This window comes from Gymnogyps californianus, chromosome 5 (assembly GCF_018139145.2).
Source record: "Gymnogyps californianus isolate 813 chromosome 5, ASM1813914v2, whole genome shotgun sequence".
Lineage (NCBI taxonomy): Eukaryota > Metazoa > Chordata > Aves > Accipitriformes > Cathartidae > Gymnogyps > Gymnogyps californianus.
This window is the reverse complement of record NC_059475.1, coordinates 57,962,813-57,978,551: the sequence shown is the minus strand read 5'-3', so window position 1 is coordinate 57,978,551 and position 15,739 is coordinate 57,962,813. Positions and strand designations below refer to the sequence as shown.

The 15,739-nt window shown below is 41.4% G+C and overlaps 1 protein-coding gene across 1 annotated transcript in view; it reads right to left on the bottom strand.

Annotated features, from left to right (window-relative positions):
• EVL (Enah/Vasp-like) overlaps positions 1 to 15,739 on the bottom strand; it is an 87,321-nt gene that overhangs the window by 65,769 nt on the left and 5,813 nt on the right. Inside the window, 2 exon segments of the mRNA XM_050898372.1 lie at positions 4,737 to 4,914; positions 12,501 to 12,669. Coding sequence (XP_050754329.1) covers positions 4,737 to 4,914; positions 12,501 to 12,669 — 347 coding nt within the window.

Genomic DNA, 15,739 nt, shown 5'->3' with positions numbered 1-15,739 from the left:
AAATATGATTTTCTTGCATTATAAGTCAACAATAACTATCCAAGTCCCCAGGGCAAAGACATCAAAAGAAAGGCAAAAGTCCATAATATGTTATATTCACTATGTCATAGGCAGCATTTACCAATAGGCTGCAGAGATCAGACTCTCAATTCTTCTCCAAGGGGTACCAAGTCTTTAACCCATGGAAGCCCAAGATGCCCTCAGAGCTGGTCACGCCAAGCCACAAAGCCGAGCCGCTGCCTCCTTCTGCAGCATGGAAACATGCAGGTGCTGTCAGGGACCAGCAGGGAAGCAAGGACAGTGTCTGAAGTGAGCAAATAAGCAAGGAAAGAAATGAAGCCATTCCTTTGCCTGTCCCCAGTGACTTGCGGAGCAAGAAAGGAGAGAAAATAGTCTCATTCCCTCTCTCAGGGAAGTGTAACTACCCACTGGGAGAAGTGCTGAGTGTACAGGCTCCGTTAAGTGCTGCAGAAAGAGTTACCTTCAGCACAGGCACCACCGGCTTTCCTGCAAAATCATGCCAGGGAACAACTTGCCCAATTTTAGCTTACTTATATCCTCACCTTATGTCCTGCTCCAATAACCGTGCAGTGCTGCCACCAGTCATTGCATTTGTTAAATCTAAGAGGATGTAAGCCCTGAAGAACATGAACCTCGTCTGTTCACCAAACATCCAACAGCCTGCAGGCAGGAGCTGTGCAAAATGCTTTTCCCACAGTATCCCTGGGCAAGAAGGGGTGATGCTCTATCCCCAGTGAAACCTGGCTGCAGATGACAAGGCAAGCTGGTGACACTCCTTGGTGACACTCCTTGCATCAGGTAACTTCTGCGAGTAAAGGGTCTGGCTTCACAAAGTGGACACTCATGAAAGAAAAACAATTTAATGGGAAGTCATTTGTCATACTAATGGTCTTACTAAATGACACCATTAAAGAACCGTAAGCAAGAGATTGGTAATGAGCAAGTCAATGTTATCATCTGCTCTCATTTTGCAGGCTGGCTCAGGACCAACTCTTCATTTTTTATTGTAAAGGAGAACAGATTAAAGAGATGTATAAGGAAATCAAAGTAATTAGGCATATAAACAAGCTGGCAAGTAAACAATTGTGATTCAGTGAGGCAACTCTCAACCTCTAAAGGAAGGATGGTACACATTTGTATTATTATTTTCTTTTTAGTCTTATTTTATCTCATTTCAGATTACTCCTAACATGATCATTAGCATCCTTACAAAGCACAAGACTAAGCTGAGTATGTGTTCAGCTCCTGCACTGCAAGGCTTGCTTTACCCCACCTTGAGGACGTGCAGTGGGAGAGGCTCCCATCACAGCACTGAGAATTTGGCCACGCGTAAGATGGCCAGCCCTCCCCGGGGGTAAGAGTTCATCCACTGCAGAAATACGACTAGACAGCAAGTTTAGACTACGCCTTTTCTCCCAACTTTCTCAAACTTTGGGACGTCAGACTCCCGGGAAGAATTCCTCCCCAGGGATGATCTTGACACGCAACCCAGGTTAACACAGGCTGGATGTAGGATCTGATTGAGCCCATTTAACCTTAGGCATTTAACAAAGCACTGGGTTTAGTTTTCACTAGTGCCCCATGTAATCAGCACAGAGAGATCAGCGCCTGCGGTGAATGATCTCGGGTATTGTAGTCTCTCTTGTGAAGAAGTGGGACAGTACAGTAATTCTCAACGCTAGTTCATAACTGTATATTCATTTGAAGTGACTCATTCATTTGAAAGTCAGCACTGCCTAAAAATTATTTCCAACTCCCCAAAACACGGACTGCTATCATTTTTTTAAACTAATTCAGCTTAATGCGCCATTCAAAAACCCACACAATTGCTTTGCGACTAAGACTAGTTATTTTCCCAAATGTTACAGTACTCTGACTCCACGTCTGCTGAAGATATGATGCAGTCTCAGATTTTCTGCTGTAGTATACCATGATTAATTTTAGACCATGCAAGTGGGTGGTAGAATGAAGGGAGAAGCAGTCATGGAAGCCAGAATCTGTATCCAGCTACAGGAAGATTAGCAGTACCTAAACTCAATAATGTCTCAGCAGGGAATATACGAAACAAATAAACATTAGAAATAGCACATCCCAAGTAGTGCGTGTAGCATATTCCAAACTGTAGAGCTAGCAGATAGATAGGGTATTCTATACTATGAATGTGCCAGAGGGAACCTCTGTTTAACTCTCTGGTTTTGGCTGAGGATTTTATTAGTGTGTGAGCAGTTCTGTGCGTACAAATGCACTCCTTAAAGCTGTCATCCATCTGCATAAGCACATGAGCAACTTTAATACATGGATGCATAGATATAATAAATACATCTTTTTCCTAATGATTTTTCCATATGAAAAAGCAAACCTTAATGCAGCACGCAGGCCGCAAAATGGATGGAGTATGCAGGCAGTGGCTGTGCCTGAAAAGATATATGGATATATGTGTTTGTGTGAATTCCTATTTGCATTAATTCATGCCCACAAAAGCTTAAGCACTATATAAGCCTAGAAGAGCAGATCTGAAAAAATATTTTATACCTTATATCCATTATGTACTTTTGCTGTCAACTTGCATGCTGAGATCATTGCAATAACTGGGAAACTGATGATGATATAAAAGTCCTCAATATAATCTATTATCAATTTGTAGCTAATATAATTTTAAAGAGAAATATTTATAGAAATAAATTTTGTAATTAAAAACATTAATTTGGATAAAAATTAATATTTGGGGAATTTGTTTCATAGAATCAGAGATTTTTCAAAAAAACACAAATGCTGAAATTACCTTTAAACCAAATTTCAGTTCTTTACAAGCTCAGCTGTAAAGAATGGGACAACTGGCAGTCTTTGAAACTTTTAACACTATATGTATGAGAGAAAAGGGGTTGTTGAAGACTGAATGTTTACCAGACCATTTTTTTTCTAGAAAAGAAAGTAGGAATTTTTTTCATCTGTGACCCAATTCATGTCTGTCTATGTGACAACTACAAACTTTAAATGCAAGCTCTTCAGCATAGGTTGGATCTTATGTCTGTAAAGCTTCTAACACACTTTGGTGTGCTAAGTAAATGAATAAAAGAATACCCCCCAAAATGCAAATTATTATTTGCTGTATATTCATAAACTTCTCAGAAATCTAATAGGCTTTTCAAGTACTCAAAAATACTTTCTTAAAAATACCTGTTGTTCTTTGCTAGGAGTAGCTAACATAATTAACATATCCACTTTAAGTTAGTTTCTTTCATTTTAGCCTAAGAGCAATAAATTCTCATCTTGAGACATGTGTTTCCACAAGGCACCTCCCTGGAACAACCTCAAAATCCTGCAAAAACCCCACTCCCTTTGACAGAAAGAGACAGATGAGAAAAAAACCCCAAACTGAAGGGCTTTCGGAAGAAAGGCAGACTCATCATAGACATTAAACCAATCACTACATCAAGACCATAGTTGAAGTATCCAAATTTTGGAGTCTCATCTGGTGGTCTAAAAGGGTTGAGCGCATATGAGCAGCCAAAGAGCTCTGTACTCTTCAGACTTGCATGAGTTTAGGACTGGTGAGTATTGGCCAGATTTCCTCCTGAAGTCTCCTGCTGTGGCACAACTAGAGCTGAAAAAGTTCAAGCTGAAGAAGGCAGAATTCAGTCCTCAGTACTTCTAAACATAGCTCAGAATTTAAGACATTTCTTAATTTATGATGACTTTGGCATTTGTCAGCTTAATAGGATGAATGGAAATAGCAGAAGAAAAAATATGAACTTTTATATTACAAATACACCTTTTAGTAAGACATACTTGTGTATTGAAGGTTGTCAGGAGACAACCTCTCTCTAGAGAGCTGCTGTCCATCGCCAGTGAACACTGCAGTGAAATCTGGACAGCAGCAAGTGATGTAAACCTTGACTCACTGTGTTTTCAAAAGGAAAACAGGGCTGTGGTGTGTATTTTGCAGGAAAAAAGACACCACACAAGGATTGCTTTCTGTTCCCAGCCCAGGAGCTGCAGAGAGGTCATAGGCATGTAACTGAGGGCGGTACTTCATCCAGATACCGCAGACCAGAAACTGGTTTCCATTGAGAAACCAGGACTTTATTTTGGGCCCTCGTCAAGCTAGTGCAATGACAATTTCACAGAACAGTAAACTTCACCACAAACTTCAACTGCAGTCAATATAGTACTTAGGAACAACATCAGTCAACGTCCAGAGTACAAGCCTTTGCATTTTACCTTATGAAATAACCGAGACGCCACACACTCCTCTTTCTGAAAGCTGGCCCACAAGAGCCGACGGCTGCAGCTGACACCCAACACACTGGAAATACCAGCTCTGAGTTCTACCATATAAAATGTTGCTAATTTTACTCTAGCTTCTGTTTATTTAAAGTTATATTCTGCCATCTTACATGTAACACAACACGTACACAGATCCACATAAATCAGTGGGGCTACCAGCCTGGTGAGGCATTCCCAAATAACCATTGATTTCCTGTTGTGAGTTAAGGCACCATGAAAAATTAGAAGGAAGGCAAATAAAACCCGAAAACATGTACAATTCATACCACAACAAATGCTGATCTAAAGGCTGTCTACCAGAGACCAACTTTTTTTATTATAACGTGTTTTATAATGGCATATTATCCAATACAACTGCACTAGGTGATTGATAACAAGCATTGTAAAATGTCACAGATTAATAAAGAGCATAGTGGCTGCTAATTTACCTCCATCTTGTGAGTTCATGATATTCAGAGCAAACAGCATTGCATTGGAGAACGTGGTAGCCTCTTCTTTGCTTGCAAAATTCAAGCCATAGACCTGCCGTGCATCGCGCCATTGATGAAAGGTAGGTGTTGCTTGATTGTACTTCAGTCCTTTCACAATTGAGTAATTAATAACTACCTGTGATTTGAAAGAGAGGGGTGAAGATTAAAAATAGTTCTGTTTTCAGTGGGAAAAAACCCAGCCCTTTGGTAAAGGTTAATTAAATTGGTAGAGGTAATTCATATGGCAGCTCCTACATGGCTGTACAGTAAGGCAGTGTGTGTTTCGATGACAGAAGACCCACATCTGGGGGTGAGATTTACAACAGTTCAATTCAGCCTCGGGGACTTGCAAGCTAGTTTTGCAAAATCTATTACCTGCTCGTGTTTTCTACAGCACCTCCGCAGGATACAGCTGTGCAGATACCGCAGACAGATGTCAGGAGCCAGTGCCAGCAGCTGTTGCCATCTTTTGGGGGATGATCATGCACAATTGTCAGAAAAAGAGCCAGACAGAGCTCTTGGCACTAACCCTGCCCTACAGCAGATAAATGTTTGACTCATTGCACCGGCTCTGCTTTTCTCCTCCCATGTGCCTGATCACCACCGGCTTCTTATGTTGAGAGAGTTTTTTCTCTAGAATCAGACAGGCAATGACAAAACCAAACAACCAATATTTCCTCTCCCACCTCCTCCCTTGCTGTACGTGCTATAATTTCCAGGTAAGGGGTGACTGCAGTAGAAGGGTGTTTCTGTATGTTTTGATTTAATCTGCTAAACACAGTGCCTTGTTTATCCTTGGGCAGGGCACGTGGGACACCCAGCTACACAGTACACCTGGGATCCAACCAGAAACCTCCAATGCTAAAAGCATAAGCTGCTCTAGCTCAAGGTGGAGAGGCAGGAGTGTCCGCTGTGCCACTAATAAGCCAGAAGGACCCATGGCAGAGACAGCACCCCTGAGATACCCATCTGTGGACTGACAATGGCACTCTGTTGTGACGCAAATTTAAGAAACAAAATGCCAACAGAAGGGATCATAATTATTCTTATGAACAGGCACAGTGCAGTCAAAAACAGAGAAGAAGTAGGAAATGGAGGCTCCCTCTTCATCAGCCCACACAGGCTGGGGGCAGAAGGGAACCAGGGACAGAGAAACTTAAAATTATGAGCAGCAAAAGTCTGAAGTTCATTATTCAAATATAGCAAATCTGGTTTTGAATATCTGAGCCTATCTCTACAAATGGAGTTATTTTGGCTAGAGTTTTATCAAGAGCCAGAACAATCCCACAATTTCTGGTCCTCACTGAAAGCCAGTCAGTGGAAATCCTCCATCAAACTAGTTTGTATGGCTCATCTGTAAGTGAGGCGGGGTGGACACTGGTATACAGCAGTAGGAAGAGGGACCTTGGTGCACCCTGTCCAGGAGCTCACTCTTAGCGTGAGTCTTACCATCCTGGCCTTGGGGGTAAGATGGGAGCAACAACTGAAGACAAGGGAGCAGCCAGCCAGTAAGGAATAAATGCTGTACACAGTATTTATTGTTACAGGGGGATCCCACACACCAGAAAACCTACCAATACATCTTTTTTGCAGTCTGATTGACCAGTACTTTGGAAAGTTTTCTGTTAGTACTATTATTGCATCTAAAAAACTCCAACATATTTAATTAGATTAACAATATTTTTGCTAGATGACTGACAATTCTTCTCAATTATATAAGCAGAGTTTTGAAACTAATTTCAAAGATGAATGACTCCTAGCTCTGAGTTTTGACTTTTCAGTGGATTGCCAATTTAAATTGGCAGAAAAACATTAGATGAGCACCTAATACGTAAGGAGCAAGTTGTTTTTCATACATTCCTATTTTTGAAGGATGACATTGTCTCATTGATATAGATAGTTAACAGATTTCTGATAACTATACTATATTAATATATAAAAAATTATGGAAACCAACAAAGAAGCCACTACACCAGTAGATAATTACAGATATACTCTATTTCTATAATGCATTTACTTACCTGAGCCAGCATTAAACAGTGACATAGCAGATAGTCTTTGAATATTTGGTCTAGCTTTAGGCATAAATTATCCTGATGGTTATTGAACATCCAGTATCTGGTCCAACTGTTGCTCTTGTGAGCAACCAATATCATTATTAAGTTTCCACGTGCACTGGGCAGCAAATCAGACCTACACTGCTTTTTTTGCCACGTTTCATAGAGAGATTCCTGACCTGTGATCCAAAGGGAGATGCAGGGCAGCCTACATTTGGTACAGAGGCTCCGAAGAGTTGGTCCTCTGAAAATGGGAACCACATCTCCAGCATGCTGTGTGGGAAGCCACCCACACCAACCAGAACGATGTGGAAACCACGTCGCTCCGGTCACAGCACAGCCATGAACTCACTCTTATAGCTGACAGCTTAGATAGTCCTTTTCTCTTCAAAAATGGTGACACCACCGCCATTCTACCACTGAGTATTGGGAGAGCCTGTACCAATGTTGCTCACACTCAAGGGGTCTCTGGAGCATCAAGTAGACTCACACCTGGATTACTAACCCAACAGTTTTAACATGTACCGATTTTTAAGTTTTCCAACCACTTCTCAGTAGCTTAACCAAGGGAGGGCACAGCCAGTATCTTTGAGGAAATGTTTAGAAAGACTGTGAGCTTCTACCAGGCTTTGTAAAGTGAGTATTTCTCACCTACTAAAAGAATCTTCTCTTTCAAAGGACAGCACTATTAAAGTCCAAAGAGCACCAAAGGGTGTATAATGAAAGACAGAAATTGTAAAAACCTATGCCAAAAATCGTTTAATACAAGTCAGTTAAACTGTTCAAAATCTGCTTTCCCAGAACATCGACTCAAGGAACTCAGAGAATCCGCTCTATTCTGAGGGTTTCATCCTTTCAGTCGAATAAAGACAGAATTTGAATGTTAGCCTTCATTAATCATCAGGATGCCTACACAAGTAATACCTTGTCCTCAAACTCAAAACAGAGAGTTTAAAACTGGGAAATGAAACATAAAATAGCCAGAGTTTCATTTTATCTCCTTTGGCTAATGTTTCTAGAAAACAGAAAAAAGAGGACAGGTTCTCCTGCTGTTGTTAAGAATGAGTGCACACAGGTGTCCGGTACAGAGGGTGCTGAGACTCTGCAAGGCACATGATGATAACTAAGTGCTTCAGAGCAGTAATTAAAATAAAGAAGGTCTCCCTGTTTGGAGCATAGGGGTTTTTTTACAGGTGTTTCTAAGGGATCTTTAAAGCTTCGTACGTGAGCAAGATAGCATCTGCCATGCTGAGCAGACCAACAGTTCATCTTTTAATCTTCAGTTGTACTCTATAATAGGTGAATCAGAGAAACTTACTGGAAATCTTGCAGAAATAAGTAATGGATTTGTCCATAACAAACAGTTCTTCCTATAACTCTTCACCCAGAGTTTGTCTTAAAAGCCCAAACATTACATTTTATGTGCCTATTTTCTTCTTTTCCAACCCCTTTTAGTATTTTCTATCCTGAAACAAAGTAACCTCGTTACTGATACAAATGTCTGTGTTGTTTTGAACCCTGTTAAATTCTGGATTTCAATGATCTATGGCAAGGAGTTTCACAGACCAGCTGTGCATAGTATTAATATGTTGACACCTTTCAATGTTCCCATCACTATAATGTTAAAAAAAAGATTTGCTTCACTTCTACCCGGTACTCTCCTTCACCCTTTCATCTCAGTTTCAAGTGTAGGCTCTCTGGGGCAGGCAGGGAATTTTGGGATCTATTAAAAAGCTCAAAAACAAGAAGCCCTTCCCTTTGACTGCAGTCTGTAGGCTGCTGAGCTGTAAGTTGTCAGCAGCGATGATGGTGGTGTTTGACAGGACTCACAGGAATGGGAGGGGGATAGATGGGATCGAGGGGGCCTCAGGATCACATCTGAGGTGCAACCACAACCAAGATCACGGGAAGAGCTCCCACACAACTCTTACCACCCATGCTCTTGCTTATTGAACCAGAACAAGACATCTGTTTGTTTCTCCAGAGTATGAAATGGTTCAGAAGTTTGTTACCAGCTTGGGGTCTGCTGCGGTGTCAGCGCTCAGACTGCTCTCATGGGGAGCAGTCATATGATTGCTAAAACAGGGAGGATGCGGCATAGCAGCTAAAAACTGCTACAGTTGAGGCCAGATTCTTTATTTCTGTAAGCAGGCCCAAACCTGACCAACTTTTAATACGTTACAGAGGTGATTAATTGGTTCTTTATTTTTCAAAAAATGTGGTTTAGTTTATATCCCAAGAATGCCGTCCCCGTTTCAGTTTTGGCTTAGGCTTAAACGTAAAAAGTCCCACCTTCCCCAAGGCCCTGTTTTTACATTCACTTCCTAGCCACATCAATACACCAAACCCTCAGGAGATATGATTCACTTTTGACTTGCACCCTCCTCCCCACCTATTTGTTCAGCACATGCCTTTTGGTGATGAGATCATGCTGAGCTGAAATCACTTGATGTAAAATCATAATTTTAAACTCTCAGTTGATCAGGACTCTGAACTGGGGAGCTACTGCTTGTCAGCTAAGCCATAAAGATGGACCACTTGTATGTTTTTAGCTTTGTGAACTTCTTGCATGGTGACTGAAGCTAACATACTTCACCTTTACAACAGGCTAGGTTACAACGACAGCTGGCAAGTTGCAACACACGGGGGTAAACCATTTGCTTGTGACTGTTGGGCTTCAAGATAATCAAGGCTGCAAGGAAACATCAAAGCTCACGACGTCAAGTGATTGTAATACTGATCTGACCTTAGCTTCAAACCAGTTCTGGCCTCTGTGGCTACTTCAAAGCTTCAAAAGTCTACTTCTGGTTTTCTGAAGATTACCGCTCATGCCAGCATGAGTCTATGCAAATGTGCACGTCTGTGCAGAGCAGAAAGTGGAATTCATGTACCACTGGTCTGTAACTTAGCGCTGCTGCTGCACACAAGCACGCGATGAGCACGTCACCCAGACACATAAGGAGAACAAGAAGTTGGGTGACCACTTCCTGGTGGTGAGAATGATGCTCAAGTTCTGCCACTCTAAAAACCCTACTTCTTTGTGGTGAACTTTTTAGACACTATCAGCTAGAGAAGAAGATAAACACAGATAAGGTAAGCAGAATGAGAAGACAGTATCATAAACTCTAACACATGCACCAAAAAAGGGCTAGAAAATAGGCAGCTAGACAAAGACAACAAAAAGAGTCTACAGAAGAAGATACATGAAAAAAAAGAGGATGAAAATTAAAGAGAGAGATTATTAAAGGTGTAATATAAAACAACAAAAATTAAAAGGGAAACATTAAAGGCAGGCAGAGGTGAAGTCATGAGGATTACTCTAGTCTGTGCCTTGCCAAACAGTATGTAATAAAACTTAAAATTGTTCCTCTGTGGTGTTGTTGTGTTACATATTTTAAACTAGTTAACTCTTGGAAATCTGTGTAGCTTCATTAGCTTCATTATATGCCAAATCACATATTAGCTGAAGATTGGTCCTTTTCAGAAAAATACGGCTTTCCTGGCAAAGCAACAGCTTTTACTGAAACCTCACTTTCAGTGTGATTTAGCACAACCTGAGAGCAAGCATGAAATGGCTTGTACAGAGAATTATTTTAACTGAAATTCATTTTTGTTCTCGTTAAATGCAAATACTTAGCAAGCCTAGCAAGCTTACGATGCCATGTGAGACTCATATAAAATATATTAAATTCTGAATCTTGAGACTTTCAGAACGTTCCTTTTAATACTACTATGCTACGCTGTCTTGAATTTATTCATAATACTGGATTTTTGTAATCATATTTAAGGCGAATACTTTCTTTTAGACAGTTTTAAGTGACTAAGGTAACCTGTACTTTTTTGTTTGTTTGAGGGAGGATTTTTAGTCTTTAAACTCTAGAAAAATACATTCTTCTATCTGTTTCCTTCTGAATTGAGATGATTTTTAGACGGTATGCAGCCTCTTCATAAGCAGGAAGATTTGCAAGCAAATAGAATGTTACAGTTAATGCAAAACATGTTTAAAGTACAGATCAAGATTTGACTTTTTAATATATCCTACTCTTTAAATTGTATACTCTGATTAAGACAGACCTCTAGTACATAGTCTCCCTTACATATATATGTAGATTTTATGACTTTTGCTTGTTTTACACCAGCTATTCAGACCCATCTTAGATTGTAGTCACATGAAAATCATTTACATTCACCTGCTGGCTATGTAAAATAAACAGCTAGCATGGCCTGTTACAAAGCAGTACTGGCTTTCACAACTGACTAAGAAGCCACTGTATTTCATTTATTTTCGAAAATATTTTCTATTTTTGAAATGGAACTACATTAATATATTGCCTTTGCTCTACTGAGAAGGATAAAAGCAGTGGCAAAAGATACGGTAGATGTTTCAAAAGTGCACTGCAAGGAGCTGAAAACCAATGTGCTCAAAGCCCCCACCAATTTCTATTCTGCTTTTCCTTTTTCAAAATGATGACTGTGTATATGGACAGTGTAGCAAAGTCATTAACACTTCCAGTAAGCAACCTGACTAACTTTTCCAGTTGGCCCAAGCATCATTACAGCTGACAGCAGAGGGACATCATCTGCATTTCCACAAGCAGACCAGTCAATTCAACATTTGTGGCAGCTGAGAGGTGGTGGAGCCCCGGCTCCTGCTCTCCGGCTCGGCTTGGCTCGGCTCGGCTTGCCTTGCCCTGCCTCTGCCCGTCTCACACTGGGGGTGGTGCTCATCACACCTTCCCAGGAGGGAACGCCGCTCTCGGAACCAACAGGAAATCAATCGCCCACTTTTTCCTGATTCTTCTGCCAGGTTGAGGGCTTGAGGTGAGCGCGAGAGGCGGGCACCCCGGGCAGGCTGGGCTGCCGCCGCCGTACCGGCCTCACGCCAACACACAGATGGAGTTCCCAACTCTGAAATTTCTGCTCTAAAATGCAAATGGCACTATGGTATAGCACCGCTACTCCACCCAAGCACATTTTTGTAATTTAGGGTCCAAACATGACATTTGGTTATGGAGCTTCTCATGGCACGTACTGCCGGGCGCACCTGCGAGCCAGGCTGGCCGGAGCCACGCCGTGGCAGCCCCGGGCTGACCACCGTGCTTTGGTGGCCGAGGGGGGTCTGATCCCAGTTCTGATTATCTAAATCCCATGTAACTCCTTTAATACCCGAGGAGGTCCTGTGGACTTAGGCTGCCGTAAATCAGATCACAGTGTGCACCTAGGATTTTAAAATGCATTACGAGGAACTAATTACTTATCACAGCAATGTAACAATCACACTCTGTGAGATGGCAGTGCAGAACGATTGATTTTTTTTTTTTTAAATATAGTACTAAAAACAAGCAAAAAGAGAGTTAGGGGGAGCTGAGAGCAAAACCTGCAGAATGAAATAAGACTCATTTCACAAGCAAAAATGGAGGGGGGGAAAAATAACATTAAAATCTCTCTGGCATCTACCAAAAGTTCTGTTTGCAAATAAGCAGTAATAAATTATGATACATTCTGTGTGCAAAAAAATTATACAAAATCTGAATGACTGGAGTAAACAGACTCATAGGCACCTTGCAGGGAGCAGGAAATGTTGCTACATTGCATTAAGTATAGAACTGACGGTATCAAATGAGATCAAAGGTTAATTTACAGGAAACTCGATACAGTTACTCACTTGTTGATCTTGCAGTTTAACTCCAACTACCCTGAAGGTGTTAGTGGCCGTATTGTGGTATATGTTGATTCTGCTGAATCCCTGCTGTCCAGGTTTGATTGGCACCCATTTCTTACTGGTGTCGTCATAGACCATAACTGAAGCCCGGGCTTGGCAAATACTCTGTTCACTGGAGAGCAAAAACAACAAAATCAGGAAAAAAAACAGTGAATTTGTTGCATACTACTGAAAATATCTAAAGGAAAAGAAACCAACATAAATTATCAGAACTACTTACAACACACATTTTGGAAGAGATCTGCTAATCCTTTGAATGCAATCTGCCTGTTAAATTAAAGCTGGCATGTATGTGTTCATAGACTTAAAAAACTCCAGTATGCTGCTGTTTTGAACTGATAATCTATTTTATATAAAAATATTAGGCCCTGAGGAATAACTTGTTTCACACAAACGTTATGAAAACTGTCCAACAGCATGAATGCTCCATTTATTTTATATACCTACTGGCAAGTGAAGCCTTTCACATTTGCATGAAAACTTACCAATATTTTACAGCCTACTGACAAAATAAACGTGACATCCACAGCTGAGTTACACATTTAAAACTGGAAGCAAGCAGACCTTGAACCAAAAGCCACGTTAGGTAAACTAAAATCAATTATGTTAATCCAGCTGACGCCTAATACCCAGACCCACTGACGCACTTAGAAGTCCCAGAATACACGGTGCAAAACACACAGGAACTCTTTTTTCCTTCATCCTAGTTGCAAAGGAAGTGGGAAAGGGGAATCCATGAATGTCTGCATTTCAGTGTTAAAGTAAATAGCCATTACTTTGTATAGCATTAATATAGAACTACTTTCGTTCTGTCGATTCACAGAAATTCATCAGTTCTTTACCTCTTTCTTGCGTATTCGTGACTAGTATACATATACTAGGTTCATGCTAAAACACACCTTTCATGTGCAAGAAATGCCGCTGGCAAATACTGTTGAGGTGACACGTCAATATGGATCAGGATTTCAATTCCCGCTCTCCTGACTTCCCAGCCACTTTTCTTATACCAGAGGAAATAAGAGTTCTTTAGACGAAGAAAAAAAAGAATTCTCCAAATTTTGGAGATGTGAGATCTTCAAATGTAACAGGGATATCCAATGAGCAAATAGTGTACATTAGGCCTACATAAAACTGTTAGGATTTATGTCCTGCAAAGATCTTAAGTTCATGACTATCCTATTAACTTTAGACCTATATATAATTATATATACCTCCCTTCCTTAGCCCAAGCTGTATTAAATAATTTTTGGCAATGCAATATCTAGTGGTAATCCGCTTTGCACACAAATCCTTTTTTTCCCTCTCTTGCATATACTTCTTTGTTTTGATTTTGCCTTAGTAATGCCTCACTTGTACACAAATACACGAGAAGCTCCCGGGTGGTGCTAAACCATATCCCTGCACTGCCACAGTGCCAAATTACACCACTTGGAAATTATACCAACTGTTGCAAACCCAAACCCACCTGACCCCATCACTGTCATCATTTTAATGAAAGGGAGCACGTTACTGTAAGTATTAAGAGGACCTGGGTAGATTACAGCAGCAATTTTCAATCTTTTCTGATTTGTGGGTCTCAAGAAGATTTCCAAGGCAGATGCATCCCCCACTGTACACTAAAGCCTACTGACGCTGGCTTGTTTTATCAGTCACTTTGCACAGCCTCCAGGCAGCCCACAGACCTCCTCCAGGCTGTGGGTAAGAGCCTGAAAACTCTTCACAGCATTTACAGAGGGAGCAACAACACTGGCAGACATCTCCATAAAGAACAAGGTAAGAAAATTCAGAATAAAGTGTATTTTTATTATGTAGCATTGAAACAGCTAGATTCTGTTACTGGAGCAATATATTCAGATCAGAAAGACTAAACATTATTTTATTTAAATTCTTCAGAATTTATAAAATCAAGCTCATCCACCAGCTGCTGTTGCTTTGTTATGCGAGATACCTGGAGAAGAGCTGTGCCTTTGCTGATGTACTTACCCAGCAAATACCTCTCCATCCCTTTTTTTAAGGTAACCTAATGTCTCGTGGCAGCTTCTCTGTATCTGACACTAGCAGCTGAGGGATTTGAGCTCGCTCCAGCCTGCCTAATCCTCCAACTGGTGCAAGAGCCGCAGACTGGCAGCAGTGGCGGCATCGCCTGCATCCTCCAGACCTGCCCGGGGATGCTCACTCTGCCTCGGATTCACAGGTGGGGAGGATGGGAGAGAAATGCACCAGCAAAAAGGCAAGTCCACTGGATTAGCTTTGCCATGAGGAAGTGGAATGGCTAAAAATAATCTCTGGTGTGGTCCTGTGGCTGGATGGTACCCACCTGCCTGTGCTACCAGGTGTCTCGTGCCACCTCCAGCTCCAGAGGCGGAGGGAGCATCAGCTGCCTAGGGCCACAGCAACCCTCTGCCCAGCGAGCCTGCGGGCTCCCAGAAAACATGGTTCCCAGTAGAGTCACATTCAGCCAGTGTGACACCGGGTCCTTCTCCTCAGGCCTTGCCAGTTGCTGCAAGCCTCGCTGTACTAAAGTTAGCAAGAGCACGCCACTGGTTTCATCAAAGCAAGTCTGGGACCCAATGTTGTCCCCATTTTAGATGAATTTTGGAACCCACAATTGCCATGGGTTCCTTAATTAGTCAAAATTAATTAAATTATCCTTACTAACAACAAAGAGAACACACCTAACCATACAGATATGAGGGCCTTACCGTGGCGTTATTCGTAATGCCAAATCCAGATTCCAGTGGATACAGCAAGTTTGCCTTCAGACTTTGCTGCCAATAAAAACTGCAGAAAAGCACCCCTCTACAACCCCACGACTGAAATATGGATGTAGGCCCCAGGAGCAATATTTAACGCATGACAACCAATTGTTACTGTAACATAAAGCAACACATCAAGCTCAATCCCTTCTCTCCCTGCAGTCAATGGAAGTTTTTCATCATTCATTTAAATGGAAACAGGATTAAGCCTGTTATCTGGCCTCCAGTGAAATAACAGAAAGGAACATAAAACAAGTACAGCACGAGGGGAATCCTTTCCTGCAAAGCACTTCATCAATCTTTCAAAACCTAAAATGCCCCCAGGGACCCATTGCTAGCTTTCTGTCTCACCCTAAATGGAGGTGTAACTCTCTATGCCTGAAGACTCTCTACTCATCCTACCCACAAAAAGCACAACTCTCCCAC